Below are 23,116 nucleotides of genomic sequence, written 5' to 3'. Positions count from 1 at the left end.
TTCATCCAGAGACCTACCCTCAGAATACCAGTAAATAAAGTAATGTCTTACAAACAGCATGTGGTATTTATCCACATGGTGATACACTCTAGTCTTTAACTTTTGCTAATTTGCCAGCACAAACATGAGGAATAACTGATGTGAAAGCCAGATCTCTTCTGAAACATCACTTAAAAATTGGCCCTGCATTCGCTTCCTTCTAGTCACCAGGCCACCAAGGCAGCTTTCAACAACTGATCAACTGAACTTTAGTATCTCTAATCTCAGGATTGTTTAGTGCTCTTAATTTCAGGTCATCTGGTCCTGCCAATCTGGTATTGTTCGTTTCATTCATTCCATAACCACTTCTGTCAATGCCTCAATCTGAAACAGATCTTACACAGAATCCCACCTAATGCCGGACTCTGACGCAGGAGTTGCCCCAACATCTTCCACAGTGAGCAGAGATCCACACTGCCCCTGCCCCACCCCCTCGTTTTTTCAGGCTTTATCTTTCTCTGCATTCTTTTTGCATTTTGTCATCTGTTGGCCCTCGGACCTTTCCAGCAGAATCCTCCTCCTTATGCCGTTCATGGAAGATTTAGCATTCGTTTTAGGCCGATCACCTTGTACCTTGTTTCTCAAATATTGTGTTTGACCTGTCTTTCTATTTCTACTGCACTTTAAATGAGGTCAGCATACGTGCCTTGTTGATTCTAAATGAACGCGCTGCGTATTACCTAGGTCATAAGTGACTGCAGCTGTTCGATGCAGTATCACCCTTTCTTCCAGCCAGAAAAGGCAAAGCAAAATTATTTTTTTTTTTTTTAAACAAACAACTGCTTTTTTCTTTCACTTACTACTATGAATTCAGTGTACTTATCTCTGTGAGGTCATTCCAATATCCAGCTGCAGAGAGCTGTATAAACACCAGTGCTCAGGCACTTCAGCAGCAGGCCTGTGGGTGTTCAGAAACTCTGTCTGTGCCCTCAGCGGGCACTCTGGATATTCACAAGTCACCCAACGTTTTGGAGACATGGAGATGTAACTCTAGCCAACTTCCCCAAGCAGTAAACACACGTGTTTTATTTTAAATTACCAGGTTAACAGCATTACCCAAAGCTAATACCTACAGCTGCAAGCTTCTTAAAGAGAAATCTGAACTGCTCTGCTTCTTTGATCATTCTTTCTGCACCCTCTTTTCTCTCTTCTGCATTCTTGAAAGATATACGTTTTAACATGATTGCTCTGATGTACTCCACAACCACTCTCCGATGGGCTTCAACAGTCATTGTCTGAAAGAAAAGAAAAAAGCAGTGGATTGTGCCAGCAATACCTGCAAACGTAGACGTTTTCAGCCTTTGAACAATTATCAGGCTTTGAAATGCACTTCATTGCATTTAATCACCAGTACACAGTTTTTGGAAATACTACACTTTTTGAGTGGCTTTAGATTTTCACAATGCTAACAGAAATGAAAATCTGTCCTTCCTTAATGAAACGGACGTGCAAATTATGAGAAACAACAAACCCAAAATACCTTTAATGACACGTCTACATTATTTTCAAGGAACACAAGCATATCCAAAGATAGAAGAACAAACATGAAATAATTTGGATGACCTTTAGAACAGACCTGTGCTTGACCTTACAGACTTGCTTCTTTCTATCTGGTCAAGGAATGACCAGCCATCACTGAGGCTTTTGCTGAAGAACTCCAGTACATTGCATAAGGCACTGCAAATCTTGCCTACATTATCTATGTTCTGGGTCAAGTCTGGTAAGAAGCCTGGAAAGCCATCAGCAATCACCTTCTCACATCTTCCTTGACTGCTTTGCTGTTCTCCACTTGTCTTTTTATAGGAAAGAGCTACTGGTGACTTAAATGAGCATCTGGTATTGGTGCAAGAGTAATGCCAAGGTTTGCAAATAAAAAAACCCAAAAACCAAAAAAAACAAACCAAAAGTCTTTCACAAAAAAAACCTTGACATGGTTTTTCAACTCCAATGTAAGGAGAATACTTAAATCCCACAAGGCCTCAGGTGGGTTTTTTCTCCCCCTAAGCATGGTGGTGAAGTTACTTATGATTAAGTCTGTGTAACAGGTAGTCATACATTTGTAAAATATGATTAAAAGTTTGTAACCAAGTTTTAGTTTCAATCAATGTGTGCTTCAAGCCTCAGTCAAAATTTCAGGGAAAGGTTTCAGGAAAGAGAGAAAAGAAAAAAAGAAAAAAAAAGGAGAGAAATCAACAGATTTCAGAGTATTGGAAATCACAGTCCTCATCCAGGACACAGAAAATACGATTTCAAGTCCTGCTCTCAAGACTGAAGTCATACTGCAGATGGGCAACTCACTCCAGTTTCCTGGTTGTTCAGAATTGACACCCGTTACACGGAGGAGCATTAACTCCACAGAATAGACTGTGGGAGTCTGACGCATATGCCCCATCATCGCACTGAAAAGTAAGCAAAGAACAGCTCTGCTACACCAGAGAAACAAAAACGTGTTCCATCCAGTGCTACAACGTACAGTGTCATATGTGGGAGATTTTTTTCGTGCTGGGAGACAGTGGAATAGCAGGTATGATGAATACTAGAAAGTGTGTTTGTCGTCTTCTTCCCCATTAGGTGGCAATAAAGGCTACATAATGGAACATGTATGATTGCAGAGGTTGATATTAACACTTGAAGAAACTCATGCCAAGCACTACTACCTCACAGTAACAAACCAAATCTGGAAAAGAAAGCTGTTCCATGGATATAGACTAATTCTGGGAGCAACATCACTTCTTTTGTGTACTTTTTCTGGCCTGAAAATGCATATTATTCACTTACATAATAAGACCTTTAGGATCTGCAAACACTGAAGGTTAAGCGGTCATCTGAGGAACTTTGAGCAGTCCCCTCTATGAGAGTTAAGGTAAGAAGCAGCAAGCATATGATTTTTGAGACTGTGTTTTTTAAGCACTTCTGCTTAGTAAGGGTTTGTTCAAAACCCCCACCTAAATCCTGATCTCGCTAGCTTCAAGTATCTCCTAATGGGGAAGACATGCCATCTTAACTACACAAAACTGACTTTAATTCAATAACGGATAAAAACAAGCACGATAATGCTGAAGATTATAGGGTAACAGAGAAATCCAGATATCTTCTGACAGACAGCGAGAAAGAAAAAAAAAAGAAAGATGACCTCAACTAGCATATTACACTGCTGTAACTGCACTTTAAACAGGAGTTATGTATTTGTTAAACCTTATGGCACCAATTTAACTATACCTCATTGTACATATTAAAACTAGGAACTACAGAATGTGCACTTATTAAAAAAAGTAATTACAGGCCAGCAAAACCAGTTTCAGAAGAGCTAAAGGTAGAAAAGTACAAGCTGGTAAGAATACAATCTAATAACATCCCAACACATTTTCTGGACTAAATCCTACAACTGTGATCTGTCTTTGACAATGTTACATGGCTGTGAACAAAAAAGATGAGAGAGAAATATTAGATTCAGACTTTCGCAATATGATTATGAACATTTCTTTATTTCCAGTGATGAATCAATTCCAATTTCTATATTCCAATTCTGAATTCCATTTAGTGTTCAGAAATTCCAAACCAACACGATATTTAGAGTACATTAACAAAGTATCGTAGAATATTTTGCACCTACCTTTTTATAAGGCTTTTTTATTTTTGCAAAGTCATTGAAATAATCCTCTACAGTGACGCAGATAGTCCCCACTGCATTAGACCCCATCAACCACTTCTTTGTCATCAGCTCATTGAGATGTGGCTGAGAAGGTAACAGACAATCGGAATCATTTTTTTTACACTTCCATCATATCAGTGCAGTTACAAAAAACAGGAGACAACTTTAAGTGTCATACCTTTCTAAACTACACTCCTTCAAAAGGAATAAGCAGCTAGTGTAGGAAAATGACGTGCTCAGTTGTCAGAATGACAGCTGCCACAGAGCGCTACCCTGAATACACACTGGGTGTGTATGTAAACCAGCTGCACTAACCTGAATGTTTGTTTCATACAAGTTCTCTGAAATTCTTCATCACGCTCTCTATTTAAATGTCTGTGCTAAATAAAACAATTAAGGTCTGTCACATCCCACCTGGGAAAAGGAGGGCATGACTCAGATTGGCAAATCCCCTCGGTGTGGACAAAGGCAAGATAACACTCAAGGTCCAAAACAAACATCAACTTTGATGGGGAACTTCTATACAACAAACACTTGGAACACGGGGGTCCTCTCGGAGTTATATTGTCCCTCTCACAATTACATCCACCCAAGCCATGTGGCTTTACAGAAAATCAAGGTAACCCTTATGCTACTTAACAACTTCAGGTGAAAATGGAGAGTGTGCACAGAGAGAGAGAGAAAGGAAAGAAATTTGCCTGCCTCCATCCCCATATTCCCAATTTCTTTTTCTCTTTAAAGAACTTTTTTTTTCTTGAGGGATTCAATACAAGAAACTAGAATTGTTGAACATAGAAATTTCTCAGTCAGAAAAGGTCCACCTTTAGAGTCAAGTAACTATCTTAATTACAGGTGTACTGCACCTGTACAAAGACGATAAATTAAAATCAGAACAAGTTTCCCAAATAATTCTTAAAACACGTTTACATAAAACTAAGTACAATTGGCCAGAAAATATTCACTACATACAAAGCACCTGCCTGAAGTCATCCCGTGAAATATAATTCAGCAACCTTTCAGTCTCCTACATGCAAACTATACCAATGAAGAATAATACTGATGTTTACTGGCATTTTGCTAGCACACCACATATAAAACATGTTTAGCAATCAAAGAGTTTCATAACTACTTCATTCCTGAATTGTTTTTCCTTATAAAATAATACTTTTGGGTTTTTTGAGGGGAAAAATAGTATCTAACCTCTAAATCCATGAAGACTTCATCTAGCAGGCTAGAGCATCCTTCTTTGGCAATGATGTCTAAAGTTGCATCCATGCTTGTGTGACTGATTGACAACGTGTCTTCCATTTCATTTCTCAAGTATTTTCTTTTCAGACTGATTATAGATTCTCTGTGAAAAATAACAATGCTTTTCATCATCCACTGATGTGCAATTGCATTGCTACTAAATTTTCGGAGTGCATCACAGAAAGTGCACTAGACAGTCTTATTTTTGCAAGGGGAGATAATGTCTGCTGCTTGCTTTGGAAGCCTTAATTTACTCTCTAGCATGATTTCAGAGTGATCAACCTAGACTACTTGCATGTTGGTAACAAAGTGCTGCTGATTTGTAGACTTGAGAATGGCAGCAGATATAGATGAACATGGAGTTGCACTGCTGAACACTGACACATGACCAATGAGGATTTCTTTCTTCTGTTTTGATATTCTTAATGGAAGCAAGCTCTATACTTACTTTTCTCCAGTTCAGTTCACCTTGATCACAATGCTTGAAGGTGAACTGTGAGAGATCAAATGTAAGAGAAGATGGCAGGCCCCAGATAAACTAACTGAAATGACTTTTTTAAATTCTGAAAGTTGAAGATAAATTTTCCTTTGGCAATGAAATTCCTAGAATAACAAGTGGATTTTCAGATCAGGTTCGAGACCATCTAAAGAACCTGAAGGTGGACAAGTCCATGGGACCAGATGAGGTGCATCTGCGGGTCCTGAGGAACTGGCAGATGAAGTTGTTAAGCCACTATCCATCATATTTCAGAAGTCGTGGCAATCTGGTGAAGTTCCCAATGACTGGAAAAAGGGAAACATAGCCCCCATCTTTAAAAAGGGGAAAAAAGAAGACCCAGGGAACTACAGGTCAGTCAGTTTCACCTCTGTGCCCAGCAAGATCATGGAGCAGATCCTCCTGGCAACTATGCTAAGGCACACAGAAAACAGCGAGGTGATTGGTGACAGCCAACATGGCTTCACTAAGGGCAAATCCTGCCTGACTAATTTGGTGGCCTTCTATGATGAGGATATGGCATTGATGGATAGGGGAAGAGCAACTGACATCATCTACCTGGACTTATCCAAAGCATTTGACACTGTCCCCCATGACATCCTTGTCTCTAAACTGGAAAGACATGGTCTTGATGGATGGACCACTCGGTGGATAAGGAATTGGCTGGATGGTCACACTCAAAGAGTTGTGGTCAATGGTTCAATGTCCACGTGGAGGCCAGTGACAAGTGGTGTTCCTCAGGGATCGGTACAGGGACCAGTGCTATTTAACATCTTTGTTGGAGACATGGACAGTGGGATTTAGTGCACCCTCAGCAAGTTTGCAGATGACACCAAGTTGTGTGGTGTTGTGGACACGCTGGAGGGAAGGGATGCCATCCAGAGGGATCTTGACAGCCTGGAGAGATGGGCTTTTGAGAACCTCATGAAGTTCAACAAGGCAAAGTGCAAGGTCCTGCACGTGGGTCGGGGCAATCCCATGCACAAGTACAGGCTGGGCGGAGAATGGATTGAGAGCAGCCCTGAGGAAAAGGACTTGGGAGTGCTGGTGGCTGAGAAGCTCAACATGAGCCGGCAATGTGCACTGGCAGCCCAGAAAGCCAACCGTATCCTGGGCTGTATCAAAAGGAGCATGGCCAGCAGGTCGAGGGAAGTGATTCTGCCCCTCTACTCAGCTCTTGTGAGACCCCACCTGGAATACTGCATTCAGCTCTGGAGTCCCCAACACAAGAAGGACATGGAGCTACTGGAACGAGTCCAGAGGAGAGCCACGAAGACGATCCGAGGGCTGGAGCACCTCTGCTATGAAGACAGGCTGAGAGAGTTGGGGCTGTTCAGCCTGGAGAAGAGAAGGCTCCGGGGTGATCTTATAGCAGCCTTCCAGTACCTAAAGGGGGCCTACAGGAAAGCTGGAGAGGGACTTTTTACAAGGGCGTGTAGTGATAGGACAAGGGGCAACGGATTTAAACTGAAAGAGGGCCGATTTAGGTTAGATATAAGAAAGAAATTCTTTACATTAAGGGTGGTGAGGTACTGGAACAGGTTGCCCAGAGAAGTTGTGGATGCCCCATCCCTGGCAGTGTTCAAGGCCAGGTTGGATGAGGCTTTGGGCAACCTGGTGTAGTGGAGGATTTTCCTGCCCATGGCAGGGGGGTTGGAATTAGATGATCTTTGAGGTCCCTTCCAACCCTAACCATTCTATGATTCTATGATTTTTGCCAGTGAGGGGAAATGGCTTGGCTTGCCAAAGGCAAGAGCAATCACAATATCTGCCTCCTCAAACAGTAATATATTTAAACCTGTTGTCTTTGTTTAGTCAGCTAAACTATCTTAACTGAAACCCTCTTCATACAAAAGAAGAGTATACACCTCTGTATACAAAAGAAGAGAAGGTCCTGGGAACATGTAGTATTACAAATGAAATATCAATACTTATTTTTCTCACAATAGTGCAAGAACATGCAGACTTACTTAAAGGTTTGACAGTTGTTGATGACTGCAATCATGTATTGAACATAGCATTGAGGATACTGTCGACTTTTAAGATGTTCTTCTTTATACAACTGTGCTTCATCTTTGTACCTGTAACACACAAGGAATGGCATTAAAGAGACAGAAATCTGCAATAACTTAAATACACCTGAAGGATGAAATGCTCCACAAGGGTCTATGAGGTATTTAAAAGTACTTTATAAAGGGCTCGTTGCTCATGTGATGTTTAGTCTTTCTGGCCTGGGCAGAATCCAGCCAAGGAGGTGTTATCTGTCTTCCTTTGAGGAAGAGATGTAAGTTTGAGATATAAAAGAAAGCAAAACTGAGTCCAGAAATTAGAGCCATTTGCAGGGAGGAAATGAAGTGCCACTCATCACCACAGAAGAACTTCTGTGGTGAAAATGGGGAAGGGAACAAGAAAGCAAGAACAGGAAAGCTAAGAAAAGCTTGGTTGGCATGAATGTGATAGGAGAAGGACAAAGCAATAAGCATTCACAGGAAAAACAAGCATTGGAATTCTAAGAACAAAGAGAGGCTGAGGCAGGACAAAGCATTTATATTTTAAAAATTATGTTACCTGGTTAGAAATGAATTCATTTGTTGAAGACACAGAAGGAGTACCTTTGTTTTCAAATCTTCATTTATCTGAGTAGCCACCTGAAGATTCTGCTCAAACATCTAAGTTAAAAAGTTACAAGGTTACAATAGTTACAAAAGTTACAAAGACAGGCCTCTATCAGTGGTAAACCAAAGACGGAACTCCTGTCTTGTTGGAGACTGTTACTAGCACTCCAGCTCTACATGTGCTTTTTTTTTGGTTGGTTGGTGGTTGTTGTTTTTCAAACAAGTCCAGACAACTGCTGTGGACTAAACAAAAAATCACTATTTCCATAAGTGTAATTAATAAATTATTGACAACCATTAATGTATGCTGTAGTTTCCTCCTTATACTGAAAACAGTTGCATTCTCTCTTCAGCAAAAAAGTACTTTCTATTTCAGCAGGAATTTGGCTTTACAGTGGATCAAATTTCTCAGGTCAGCTCCTACAGCTAGTCATGAATAACCTTATAACTTCAATTCCTTTTTTTTCTCCATATATGAAAGTAGCAAGTTCACATTAATTAAGTAGAAGGGTCCCCTGAACTTTAGAAACACAACTAGGTCACAAGATCTAGGTGACCTACAGGGAACTGCGTTTGAGAGGAGAGGGACTGGAAAGGAAGCTTACAAAGCCAGGTAGAAACATGAGCTGCTTTTATGCTGAGATAATTTTGGAAGTTTCACTGTTACATGAATCTCAACACTGCAGCCTTTGACAGCATGACACTAGAGCCAATCGGCCACCAGTTTCTTTGACAACACACACTTTCTGAAAAGGATTAGATGAAGTCAACCTTGGTGATACTACAAATGTGAAAGAATGTAGCAAAAATCCTGGTATAAGACAAGAAAAGAATAAAGTGTGGTATAAGACAAGAAAAGAACAAAGTGTAAAACAAATGCAGGAAGAAGAGACCATCTATCTTTCATTGAAGGTACCTAACACTATATTCGTAAAGAAAAATTAGAAAGTGAGCTTAATAAGCTGATATTTTTCTGGTTGATAAAGATCACTTCAAAAACTTTCCATTTCTACTACCAACAAGAAGATGGTGTAGACTGGTGGGGTTTTTTTTTTGGTGCTTTTTTTTTTAAAAAAAAATCTTAGAAAAAGCCTTATCTTTTCTGTTTTGAGGCTATTTAATAATTTGGACAGGCATTAATGTTAACTGAAGTAGTGTTTAAAATGCAACATTTCTGATCTTCAGCAGAACTTTTCTTTCCAATATTAAGGTGTTTGTATAACAGAATAATTTATAGGAACAAATACATGCCTAACTACCTCAGCATCATATTAACAAACAGTATTCTAATAACTTACAAGCATCTCATCTGGTAGGCTTGTATTACAAATTCACATGAAGAGATCTAGGTAAAAGCAGTTAACTAAATACAAATATCAACTAAATAGGCTGGGAAAAATATCTTTGTAATCTACACATAAAAAGAACTAAGTCTCTAAGTGTTAAAGTGAAAAAGGCAAATGAAAACCTCAAAAGAAACAACTCCAACTAACAAAGCTACAGGAAAAAAAAAAACACTAACTTTGATAGACACAGAAACAATAGCATTAAAAACGGTTCGGTTTGCCCTCACTCCCTGTCCCTCCATTCCCCCAAACGCACGTACTGCTTCTGTAGATTTTCTAGAAAAAACAAGTTCTCTTATACCTGAAACACAATAGCTGGGAGCGTAGTCTGATAGTACCCATCTTGATCTGCTTCTGGCTCAGTTTCTTTTATCCAGTCTTTTTTATCTGTCTCCAGTGCTTTTCGTAGCCAGCCAATGATGTTAGACTACATTAAATAAAGCAACCAAGAAAAATCAAACTTTTTTTTTTTTTCACTTTAACACAACAAAATACCCCACTACAATATTTGGAACAGCAGCCGCTTCCATAATGAAGAGTGGCACAGCAACAAATAACGTTGACCACTCTTATCATCCCTACAGGACACAGGTAACAGATAAATTAAAATTTGCATTGATAAAGACAAAGATTAGTACTGGTAAAGAAGTGATGTAGTTTGAGCCAAGCTTAGACACATTTTGGAAGGGGAGTGCTCTGAGCACAGAGAGCACGTCAGTTTTATCAGAATCAACGTGTTTACTAACTTTGGAAGCCTCAGGCTTGATGTTTCAAACTGAACTTTTCCAACAACTGAAAATGTTAGGTAATACTTAATGTTGGAAAATTTGCACACATCTGCTTCTAGTTCCTTTTACCTACATTTTAGGAAACTGGTGCTTGTTACTGTCAGAGACAAAAACCAAGGATAGGATTAAACAAGCTTCATTTCTTGGAATTTACGTGCTGCAGAAAATAGTGATAGAGATAGAGCAGTTGGCTCTTCTCCCATCCAATATGCACATTATACAGCCAACAGACAGTAGGAACAACTGTTTTTAGAACTAGATTAAGCCAGTTTTCTGATCACTTGCAAGACATGGATACCATGGACATATTTGCAAGAGTAGGTTGCAAAGATCAGCATGTTTGCTAAATATGCAATTGGATTCTTTGATTTCTGTCTAAAATAATTATTCCTATGTTTTCAAAGGGTTGAAGGTTTCTTCCTCTTTTCTACTTTGTTCACATTTTATTAAAACCCCTAGTAATATACAGGTTCATACTTCTTTCCAATGTGTAACAGGTATATTAGTGTGCCCTACTATGCAAAATTAAACACGACCAGTAGCCATGTACGGAAAGGGCAAAAAAGTCTAAAATGGGTAAATTTATTTTTTATTCATGTTTACATTTTTAAATCTATTAAATCAGCATTTTTTTGTCAAAACTCCTATCAGCAGATAGGAGGGCCACAAAGATGATCCGAGGGCTGGAACACTTCTCCTATGAAGACAGGCTGAGAGAGTTGGGGCTGTTCAGCCTGAAGGAGAAAAGGCTCCAGGGTGATCTTATAGCAGCCTTCCAGTACCTAAAAGGGGCCTACAGGAAAGCTGGAGAGGGACTTTTTACAAGGGCGTATAGTGATAGGACAAGGGGTAATGGATTTAAACTGAAAGAGGGGAGATTTAGATTAGATATAAGGAAGAAATTTTTCACTCAGAGGGTGGTGAGGTACTGGAACAGGTTGCCCAGAGAAGTTGTGGGTACCCCATCCCTGGAGGTGTTCAAGGCCAGGTTGGATGAGGCTTTGGGCAACCTGGTGTAGTGGAAGGTTTCCCTGCCCATGGCAGAGGGGTTGGAACTAGATGATCTTTGAGGTCGCTTCCAACCCTAACCATTCTATGATTCTAAGAACAGTAAGTCTAAAGTTCCAACTATCCAAATATCCAGCCTCAGAGGCAACCAACAGTAGGCCTTTAAAGAAAAATACATTTAAAACCTGACAATCACACACTGATTCCTTTGCCATGTAGTTGACCAGTTTCCAGTGACAGTTACAACAAGCAAGAAGCAGTGTCTTTATATTTAAGATGCACGTGAATTGGCATCCACAAAAGGAAATTAGGCTGATGCAGCTGACAGACATGGAAGGAAAAAGACTATTAAAAGAATCCAACGAGCAAACATGAACATCCTGATTTCCTTGAAAAGATCACATCTGTATCAAATGTTGATGTAGTTACTATAGGGACCAAGCTGCATTCAGTGGCTTGTAAGTATAGTAATACCTAACATACTAGCACTATGAATTTAGACATATGAAACACTGGAATTCCTTCTTTTCTAATAAAATATGATTCATACAGTCTGTAAAGCATAATTATTCCTTGAAATGTCATGATTCACATTTACAAAATCATCCAATCATAATGTTATAAGCAAACCTACATAGAGTATATGAAAATTTATAAAATGGCAATACCGAGTTCACAGTTGTCACAATAGTTTCCTCTGATGGAGGAACAGCCCTGAGGCACTAATGAAGCTATACATTCAGCTGAAGGTGTCTCTGAATTATTGTTACTCACAGTAAGCGTTGACATATATTTGCTGAGAAGCTGGTCTACAACATTCTGTGAAATCAAAGGATTCAGAGAATTCACATCCACTTCAGGACACAGTTCTGAATTTCCCATCATCTCTGTACTGATTTTATTAAAAAAGAAAAAGACATTGCAGATTAGTAAAGAAAAATGAGTTGAAAAAGTTAAGAACTATGCAGCTTTTTCCTTGTATGACCACTGTAAGGGGCAATTTTCCAATACCTACACATTTCAAAACATTCTTAACAGTACCTGCAACAATAAACGAATTTACAAGGAATGTAAATAAAACTATACAAAAGAAAGAAGAACACGTAAAAGCTACAGCCCAGCATATATTTTAAAAGTTACAGACATTTTAAGTATTCAACCTTTTCATGTGTTTCTAACTTATGTACAAGAAGTAGCAATTGCTTAAGACTGCATAAAAGCCAACTGGTTCAACTTGTGGGCTCATAACAGGTGACATTTTTCTATGTCTTAAATTTCAGAAGTGGTGACAGACAACTTACACATTCTGAATTTCAGAATGGGAAACATCAGTGAAAAGTATGAAATACTCTTCTCAGAGTTTCTTAAAAGAGCTTCTGGTATGCTACTTGTATCAGATCCACATCAAAGCTAAAATATGTCAAAAGAAAGTCTACCAATGTTTCTGGTATTGGTAGAGAATACACCTAATAAAAGAGGAGGAGGCATCATGTGTGCCAAATCAGAAGCGCCCTTCGTGGGTACTGTATTGTAACAGCACCATTAGCTACACTCACTTGCAAGGGAAAATTCGTGACTTTGTAAGATGAGAAAGAAACTAAAGCAACTCTCAAAAATATTTTGACAAGGATTACGTAAATTTAGTATTTCACAGTGATATTTTGCATCTATAATTTATAAGATATTATATAATGAGTTGCTTATGTAACTAAAACAAAAAAACAAAGCTATGTGAAAGCACAACATAGCAAGAACTCTTAATATTTCAGGTTCAAACAAATCAATAACTTCAGAGTGCCTTATTAAACAGCTGATGGAAATATATTCAATCATAATAACATAAATTGTTTCACAGTCCATTTCTAGTGTGCTTTTCAGAAGGAAGCCACAAATTCCATATTTGCTCGGTCAACTATAAAAATCAAATAGCAAATAATAAAAAAAATACTAAACAAGTGTTTGGTTTGCATATTTCTGCAAGTTAAAGTTGTTCTCTGGGTACATGCAGTGAGTCAGCATAGTGGTGCTTCCTCATTATGAAAAAAATCTCAAAGCACTAAAAAAAACCCGTACTATGGCTAACTACTTAAAAAGAAAACGTTTGTTTTTGAAACCATAAAAGCTACTGTAACTGAGCACTTCACATTTGTAGCATCTTCCTGAGCCTGTAGGAAAAGAGACTGAAGATATTTTAAGTGGCTCAAGCTATACAGAAAATGGAATTCCATTCTGTTGCTGTTTACATTAAGAATACACGTAACAGCAGGACCTGCTCTAGGCTTATTCAGGGGAAATATGAGAAGCTTATTACGGCACTGAGCCATATCAGAAAATATTTCTAGCCTCATTATACTGTCATTATCCCTATTTCACAAGGGCACAGAGTCACTAAAACTTTCTCAAAGCTCATCAACTGAAACCTCAAAGACCACAGGCTCCTACCTCTAGCCCCTCAAAGGCAAAAATTCTTCCTATGCACAAGTTCTCCTTCCCAATTGCCACAACTCAAGTGTCTGGCGGAAAGGAAGCGACAGACAACCCTCTCAGAAGTATCAGGAGGCTTCCAACCGTAGGGAAGAGTTCTTTCCCTTCAACAAAAAGTTTATAATCAAGTTGAAATTTCAACCAGAATTGTATTATCTGGAAACTAACGTTTTAGAAGACCTCTATTCTGCCTCCTGTGCCAGGCTTGCCATCAATTCTGCTCTATCTGTCAAAAGAGGTACTCGATCCAGGGACAGCATCCAGCTAGATACAAGGTACCATTCCTTCTGTTCCTTAGAGTGAAGATCGTTCATATAGACACCGTCTATAGCAACATGGGTGAACTCTTAGCAGTTTTATCCACACTTGATCAGTATCTGGTAAAAATGATATTTTGAATATAGGCATCATAGATTTCATAGATTTCTAGGTTGGAAAAGACCTTAGAGATCATCGAGTCCAACTGTCCCTAATCCCCATTAAACCATATCCCTAAGTAGATCATCCACCCTATTCTTAAACACATCCAGGGATGGGGACTCAACCACCTCCCTGGGCAGCCTATTCCAGTGGCTGACAACCCTTTCAGAGAAGAAATACTTTCTAACACCCAACCTGAATCTCCCCTGACTAAGCTTTTACCCATTTCCTCTTGTTCTGTCACCCATCACTAATGTAAAGAGCCCTTCCTCCACCTCCCCACCATCCCTTCTCAAGTATTTGTAGGCTGTAATCAGGTCTCCCCTCAGCCTCCTCTTCTCCAGGCTAAAACAGGATCTTACACAACTTAATATTTTTCCTAAAACACAGGTTAGAGTCCTGACCCCAACCCAGTAGAGGTTTAGTAATAGCAGTATTTTTCCAAAGCTCTCACCGACTTAAATATGATAGAGAAATACATCTAGCACAGTAAAGCTGCATCCCACTCAAATATTAAAGGCTATTATTCCACATGGACCATCATGTTATTTCTCGTCCATAAGCTGAATACAGTTGTAAAAACAGCTTCCAAGACATGCTCTGGTAAAGTAGAACATGATTATTTTAAAATTCCTATCTTGCAAATATTATAAATAGAAGTTATACATGGCTTTCTTATCAATTTAAACTTCCATTCTTATCAATGGAAAAAACCCTCAATGCTTCTCTTAATTAGTACTTCTGAGATGGTTTTGAAGCGCAGCTGTAATATGCAAACACAAGTATGAATTTGTATGTTCCCTCTAATATTCAAATACATTTAATAAAACTATCTTCCACCATACAATGTTCCATAGAAGTGAACAAGGAATGCAACAGCAGTTTAGAACCTATTTTTCATGCAGATGGTGAAATATCACAGAAACACAGGTCTCATGATGTCATGCAGGCCATCCTCCTCCACAGTTTATTATAAACATATCCCTATGGAGAATTGTTTATTGTATTGTTAAGAGATGTCCAGCGACTGAGATTCGGTAAGCTCTGCAAGTATCCCATTTGAGCAGTGCACTTTTCCCGCTCACAAGCCTGAGCTGATTTCTTCCACTGCAAACATACAGAACAGCTAATTATCATCCTTTTTATAACAGTTTATCATAATCTATAAGAATACAGTTACTGTACTGCCCTCCTGCCCTCTCAGGCTTCCCCCCCCACCCCCCTTTTTCGTTGAAAAGAGAGAAACTCAAAGCTCTAATTTTTTCTACAGATATTTCCTCCAATCTCCATCGCACTTTTTACATGGATATACAGAGCAGTGCATTTTCAGATACCTTGTACCGTATCCACTACTCTCACTGTTTCACTTCCTTTCCAATATTTTGCCATCAGGTGCTACAGGCCACATAATCAGCTTTAGCAGGAGTGATACCTTTTGATTTGCTTGCTTTGCTCCCTCCCTTTGCCCTTCCTATGGAAGAATACATGGATTGAGAGATTTTAGCTTGGATTGAGCAGATTTTGCTCAATAGCTGTGTGCTCTACTTTCTAGGGGAAGGGTAAATTTTAAGACCAAGAGTTGCCTTACTGGAACATTAACCCCAGAACATAAATGAAGAACCTGGGCACCTAGGCCATGTCGCTATAGGTAGAAGGATTCATGTACTTCTGATTATCATTCATTGTGGAGTTATTCCTCTGACCTTCTATTAAGAAAGAAGAAAAAGCCAATGAACTCAGCACCTTTATCTTATCAGTAGCTGTACCCTTATTAGTAGCTGAATCTTTCACATACCCTGCACAGGTATGTTAAGTATGCATTAGTGATGCTCCTGATTGTTCCTTGCAGGCAAGAAAAGCAGGAGAACTTCATAGTGTAGAGCAAAGCACAGAGTTCTAAACACAATATGAATCTTCAAGCTGGTTATAAGACTCCTACAGAACAGTATTATCTCCTACCTATTTGCTTTATGGTATTATACTCTAAACCTATGAAAGCATCCACTTTGTTGAATTGGTGAGATTGAACAACTGAAGACAGCAGAAGTGTACACAGTGCAGACTCTGGGTCAATGCCAGCCATTGAGAACAGGATTACAATCACAAGCCACAGAAAGGCCAGCATTACTTTTTCCCAAACAAATCAGTTGCCCTAGTAACTACATGCCAGCAAAAACTGAACAGTTGCCCTTTGCGCTGTTTCTATCTGGAGGATAAAAAAAAACCACCACACCAAAAGAAGAAACCCTTAATGCTTAAGTTATCCCAACAAATCATACCACTCAAGAGTTTAAGAGTATCACAGGAGACAATCTGGAAGCAGAAATTCTTCTAAATAAACAAATCACCGCACGGTTCTAAGAGAAAATCTGAAGGAAGTTACTACATTCTTTCCATTTAACAGTAATGAAACAGTCCCAACCCCTGTAAAAAAGAACAATAGAAAGTTAAGAACCATACAAATCTTCTGGGGCTGCAGCCAACAACGAACGTTTTGTTTCACACAGAGGAGCTCTTAGTCTTTTCTGCTTTTCCCACCGAACTGGTACGCAAATACATGGTGACTGTAAATTCAAGCAAATCTTTAACCGCATTAAAACTCTAAGCTTACAAAGCTACTAAAAAAATAAAATAACATCACGTATTAGAAAATCCAAACAAATTTTAAGGAGCAATTCCCGAAGAGTAAAATGCATAACAAATATCAACCTAGCAAGTTCTTTACTATTATTCTTCTTTTGTTTTTTCTTTTATGTTAACAGACGTGTAAATAATAGCACACAAACTGTGTTTTGTATACTTACTCTCAACTACTGCTATCGGAAATGAAGGGGGGAACCTTACCTTTTGTACGTATTTAAAACCCAAGTTAGAAGGCTAACAATCTCATTTGCTTCTAGATCCTCTGCAGCAAGCTCTTGCATGCGGGTGGACAAAGCCTGATGGTACATGTTTAACAATCTGTTGAAAATGTCATAATGTGGAGGAAAACATTGATCCAGCAGCGTTTTAGCCACAAGCAGGTCATCAAGGACATATTTACGTATGATTTCTAGATGGCGCACAAGCCACATTTTGTCAGATTCTCTAGTATCTGCCTGAGTGCCTTCAATTCGTGTGCTCACAGTTCTTTCCAAAATGTTGAACATTTTTTCTTTCCACTTCTTTGGTCTGCCAGGAGGTATGAATCCAGTTTGTTTTTTCCGGTCTAACATGCGCCTGTCAATCTTCTCCTCCCTCTCAATTATCCTAACAACAGAAACAAGCAAGGTTGGATCTCGACGGACTGTAACAAGAGATCTTTGAACCACCATCCAAAGTTGCTTTGCCAACTCCTCGGAAAGTTTCTGCATATCCCCGAAGTACGTATGGATGAGGTTCATGTCATGTGTGTTCTTGCTGTCCATGCGATACTGCTCATACATCAAGTCATCACGAGAACACTCTAAATCCATCAGTTTTCGATGAGCTTGCAGGAGTTCCCCGCGTTCAATCAGATCTTGGGTCTCCCTGACTATCTCTGGAACTGAAACAAGAGCAAAAAAGAAGAAAAAAGAAGTAAAACAACACAATCAAAATAGAAAAATACAAGACAATAAAAAGGAAACTAGGAAACAAGTTGGAGACTTGTCTCCAGACTCTGGAGAACAACTGGAGAACAGCTGTAGTAATTCATTTGAAATAATAGAAAGGAAATTATTTCAAAGCATTAAAAAATTGATAGTAAATGCTATGTATCTTTATACTTTATTAACTATAATGCTCCATTTTGATTAGTGGCTAAACAAACCAAGATCATAGTGCAAAAAGAACGTAATTTCCTTTCTCTCCCTCGCTCTCCCCTTAAAAAAAACAAATCATAGAATCATAGAATCGTTAGGGTTGGAAGGGACCTTCAAAGGTCATCTAGTCCAACCCCCCTGCAAGGAACAGGGATATCTCCAACTAGATCAGGTTGCTCAGGGCCTCATCCAACCGGGCCTTGAACGTCTCCAGGGATGGAGCATCCACCACCTCTCTGGGCAACCTGTTCCAGTGTTCTACAACTCTCATGGTAAAAAATTTTTTCCTAATATCCAACCTGAATCTACCTCCCTCTATTTTAAAACCATTACCCTTTGTCTTATCACAACTGGCCCTCCTGAACAGCCTCTCCCCATCTTTCTTGTAGGCCCCCTTGAGGTACTGGAAGACCGCTATAAGGTCACCCCGGAGCCTCCTCTTCTCCAGGCTGAACAGCCCCAACTCTTTCAGCCTGTCCTCATAGGAAAGGTGCTCCAGCCCTCTTATCATCTTCGTGGCCCTCCTCTGGACCCTCTCCAACTGGTCCATGTCCTTCTTATGTTGGGGACTCCAGAATTGGATGCAATACTCCAAGTGAGGTCTCACGAGGGCAGAGTAGAGGGGGAGAATCACCTCCCTTGACCTGCTGGCCACGCTCCTCTTGATGCAGCCCAGGATGCGGTTGGCCTTCTGGGCCGCAAGAGCACATTGCCGGCTCATATTGAGCTCATAAATCCATGAATTCTACCATGAAACAAATTGCAGTAAAAGCCTTTTGTATAAGAAAACTAGTAACTTGCCTGACTAAAAGTCACTTACCCTGTTGAACCTGAGGCTGCATATACCCAACAAATACTGCATTTTATCTCCTTCTTGAAGGAACAGTTTTTGCCTGCCTAAGGCACAAAGGAAGAATAGGGATAATTACCTATGCTGCTAAACTATTTAGAAGATTTTTTTTTTCTTTATTATTTTTCAGTATATGAGGAATACTGTAGAAGAGAATTAGGATCCTGCGGGGGAAAGAACTGAAAATCTCAGCAGAAAAATCGGCACTACAAAAAAGGCAGCTAGCGATAAAACTGGCACCCCCAAAAAGGGTTTGAAAAGACAGTTACACAGAGTCATTACTGCCGACAAAAACCACTTGGTTTATAAAACATTTGTTTTGCTCCTAATGAAGTTATCATCAGTTATGCTGTTTAACAATCCTGGCGGGGAGATGCTTCACACTAAAAACCTCTCAGAATGCCAGAAAAGAAAAGGCTTATTGTCTCAATTGCATTCATCAGTGTAAAAGAACCCACCCCCACCCCTGGCCTCCAAAACAACTCAGCATTGGAACATAACAGAATTTTGTTATTCTTTAGTTTTTATTGCTACACATCGCATGGAAATAGAAATACTACTCTAAGTTGCACACTGTATCCCAGTTTGGTACCGTGGCAGTTAGATGCACTCTTATAGAGATTAAGTAAGTCAAACTGGTATGACTGGGAACAAGTTTTGCTTTAGAGGTGTGTTTTGTGAACTGCTATCAGGAGAGAAAGGGAGAAAAGAGACTGTGATAGTTTAGTCCCCATTGTAGGGGTAAAACTCATGCAGTTACTTGTAAGGAGGAAAGCCCTGGCAAGGAATTCACCCTGATTCAAGACGGAACGGAATGTGCACCAAAAAAGCTTGCAGAAAAGGACAGAGGTAATCTCATTTGTTTTGTCTTTACAGAAGCCGTTATATCACATTAATCTTACTTAATTTTGCAAACCTTCATAGTTGTGTAGTCATGCAAGGAAGGAGTGTCTCCCATGCATAATTTCTTTATGTACAAGTTGGTTTCTGTGACTGTGCTGCCTGATTCTGAAGCAAGGACTGTGCACAGTTGAAAAAGAACTTCAGGTAGTTCATAGTCACGCTTGCAACATTAATGGAAAACATTAAGGCTCCTAATTGTTGTTTTAGAATGATCACCAGGGAATCTTTGACTGGAGATTTTGCTGTTTCATATTTTGCCTTTGTTTGCAGAAATTTTTGCTTCCTAAATCTTTTGGGACTATTTTTACTCAATGGGCTTGCTATAGGTGCCCAACTCACTAGCAACATTCCAGACTTTTCCAAGTTTTCTTTCTTTACATGCCGCTTGCAGATTTCAGTCTTTCATACTACACATGTTGTCCCTGCTACTGATTGCTAGCAAGAAGCTTGTGACTTATGTCTGAGGATGAGATAGGCTAGGCTAGAAGTTCTTTCAGTGCAATTTAGACTCAATATATATTAGTTACCAGCTGCTTCCCTGAGTGTGATGCTTATGTGATTCTCCCTTAATTCTTCATTCTCAGCAAGGTTTAAAGTTCTTAACATTACTTGATAACCTTACAGCTGTTAGTAGCATTCTCAAGTGCTAAATAAAGAACATTAGATTACCTGAAAAGATGTTCTTAAGATTTTCTACAGCAGCTGCCAGCTGGCTATGTTGGACCACAGCATCCTTAACATCCTTGAGGTTTTCTATAGTGTTGATGCTTTGTCTCCAGTCCTTATTGACATCTATCAAAGACTGCTGAATGTCCTTCACATCGTTCAGTGCATTGTGCAGTTGGCTTAAACCTGTTCGTACTCCATCTAACTGTGACTGGATCGCTGCCTTAAATACAAAACAAAAAGACAAAGAAAGAACCCATATCAATCATTATAAGTTCTGTATTTTAAACACTTCTTAGGAATTATATTTCATTTCAGTATCTAACATTTTTCAGAGAAACAAAACAAAACACTGAAAAGAAAACACTATACTTTACTAGAAAGGTGTAACTGTGTGTGCACACGTGTTCTTTTTCTGAAGTTCTGAAGTTGTATTTAGTTTTAAAGGACCTAGACACCACTAGTTCACTCACAACACTAACATAGGAGCTTAGGCAGTTAGCTTGCAGCCTTCCAGTACTTAAAGGGGGCCTACAATAAACCTGGAGAGGTACTTTTTGCAAGGGTGTGTACTGATAGGACAAGGGGCAATGGCTTTAAACTGAAAGAGGGGAGATTTAGATTAGATATAAGGAAGAAGTTTTTCACTCAGAGAGTGGTGAAGCACTGGAACAGGTTGCCCAAAGAAGCTGAGGATGCACCATCCCTGGAAGTGTTCAAGGCCAGGTTGGATGAGGCTTTAGGCAACCTGGTGTAGTGGAGGGTTTCCCTGCCCATGGCAGGGCGGTTGGAACTAGATGATCTTTGAGGTCCCTTCCAACCCAAACCATTCTATGATTATCTTTATAAATCTGTATTAAACCACGGTCATGGGAAGGCAGAATGAGATTTCTTTGCATTTTCTTCATAAATTCATTTCAAAGGGGGACACCAGAAGAAAACTGATACAGATGTTTCAACAGAATGCTTGGTATGTACAGATTCACAAAGTATTTTACTAAAGCAATCACAAATTTTGACTGGTAACACAAAATGTTCAAAAAAAAAGAAAGAGTAAAATTCTGAAATGTTCCAAAAAAACCCCAAACCAACCCCTCTGGTCTGTGGTGCCAGAAAGCCAAAATAATCAAAAGGAATCCAGTTGAAACAAACAAACAAAAAAACCCCAAAAACAAACCTAAAAAAAAATTTCAACACTGAAACACCAACAACCAGACCAACAATCCAACTACTAGAATACTGTGGCATGAAGAGAGGCTATTGATGTATGTATCTCTTGTGACAGGTGACACTTGAAATAAGGACTCTTCAAACAGGCTATTAGTCCTGAATATCATTTGACAGTCCAGACACCTTACAGAACATGCATTATAGTGCGTATTTGAGTGAAAGAAAGCAGATCACATCCATTCCATGTTTTTTATACATGTATTTTTAAAAAGATATGACTAAGACGAAATCAGGTGAGTGGAAAATGAAAGTGGTAATAGCAGACTTCAAAAGACAAGCCAAAAGCCAGACATCAGTGAAGACTCAGATGGATATACCAAGGACTTGAAGTAATCAGTAAAGAAACGAGGCACCAATGGTTTTGCTAAGCTCAAAACACATTTTTTGCCAATCTTTTAAGGCCAAAAAGCTTTGGCAGTCATGGAAATTTCTCTGTGATACTAGAAGCCAAAGAGGAAATCCTGGTAACTATGAACAACATTTATTGTGTTTTAAAAGTACTGGGAAAGTCCCAGAAAAATGTAGTGATTCTTAAACGACTGCTATTTATTTCAAATTATGACATGCTGATTTTACTGATAAAAATGTATTTTCCTGTCAGATTCAGTACAATTAAGCAGTGGTAGGGCATTTTTATACAATATCTATCTACAGAACTACTGCATTAACACATTTTTTCCCCTACAGGAACTGAGTTAATTAGGATACAGAAGTTCTGGTTTTGACTGGGACAGAGTTACTTTTTCTCTTTAGCAGCCAGAAGAGCTCTGTGCTTTGGATTTAGTCTGGGATTTGTTAGGAGAAGAATGTTGATAGCGCACTGATGTTTGTAGTCAGTACTGGAACACCAAGGACCTTTCAGCTTCCCATGTTTTTGCCAGTGTGCAGGAGCACAACAGGCTGGGGGGAAGCATGGCCGGAACAAAGGGCCCACAACTCCTCTTAGAATTTGAACTTAGACTCATGATTGAGGGCCAAATTGGCCAATGGAGTATTCCATATCACACAACAGGGAGGTCATTCTGCCCCTCTACTCTGCTCTCGTGAGACCCCACCTGGAATACTGTGTTCAGCTCTGGAGTCCCCAGCACAAGGACATGGAGCTGCTGGAGCGGGTCCAGAGGAGAGCCATGAAGATGATCCGAGGGCTGGAACATCTCTGCTATGAAGACAGGCTGAGAGAGTTGGGGCTGTTCAGCCTGGAGAAGAGAAAGATCCGGAGTGATCTTATCGCAGCCTTCCAGTACTTAAAGGGGGCCTACAGGAAAGCTGGAGAGGGACTTTTTACAAGGGTGTGTACTGATAGGACAAGGGGCAATGGATTTAAATTGAAAGAGGGCAGATTTAGATTAGATATAAGGAAGAAGTTTTTCACTCAGAGGGTGGTGAGGCACTGGAACAGGTTGCCCAGAGAACTTGTAGATGCGCCATCCCTGGAAGTGTTCAAGGCCAGGCTGGATGAGGCTTTGGGCAACCTGGTGTAGTGGAGGGTTTCCCTGCCCATGGCAGGGGGTTGGAACTAGATGATCTTTGAGGTCCCTTCCAACCCTAACCATTCTATGATTCTATGAATATCATGCCCAGTATAT

General features: G+C 39.6%; 1 protein-coding gene across 3 annotated transcripts in view; it reads right to left on the bottom strand.

The window, feature by feature from the left end:
* Window positions 1-23,116, bottom strand: part of EXOC3 (exocyst complex component 3) — a 31,646-nt gene that overhangs the window by 1,675 nt on the left and 6,855 nt on the right. For all 3 annotated transcript variants that reach the window (XM_086608510.1, XM_086608511.1, XM_086608509.1), the window contains exons 3-11: window positions 20,301-20,520; window positions 16,941-17,622; window positions 11,967-12,084; window positions 9,698-9,823; window positions 8,004-8,104; window positions 7,406-7,516; window positions 4,892-5,042; window positions 3,653-3,775; window positions 1,113-1,274 (exon numbers count right to left, since the gene is read on the bottom strand). In XM_086608510.1, the coding sequence (XP_086464636.1) occupies window positions 1,113-1,274; window positions 3,653-3,775; window positions 4,892-5,042; window positions 7,406-7,516; window positions 8,004-8,104; window positions 9,698-9,823; window positions 11,967-12,084; window positions 16,941-17,622; window positions 20,301-20,520 (1,794 nt within the window). The remainder of the gene's footprint in view (window positions 1-1,112; window positions 1,275-3,652; window positions 3,776-4,891; window positions 5,043-7,405; window positions 7,517-8,003; window positions 8,105-9,697; window positions 9,824-11,966; window positions 12,085-16,940; window positions 17,623-20,300; window positions 20,521-23,116) is intronic.

Source organism: Tauraco erythrolophus, chromosome 3 (assembly GCF_009769465.1).
Source record: "Tauraco erythrolophus isolate bTauEry1 chromosome 3, bTauEry1.pri, whole genome shotgun sequence".
In the NCBI taxonomy this organism is placed as follows: domain Eukaryota; kingdom Metazoa; phylum Chordata; class Aves; order Musophagiformes; family Musophagidae; genus Tauraco; species Tauraco erythrolophus.
The sequence above is the reverse complement of the archived record's forward strand: the minus strand, read 5'-3'. Positions and strand labels throughout refer to the sequence as shown.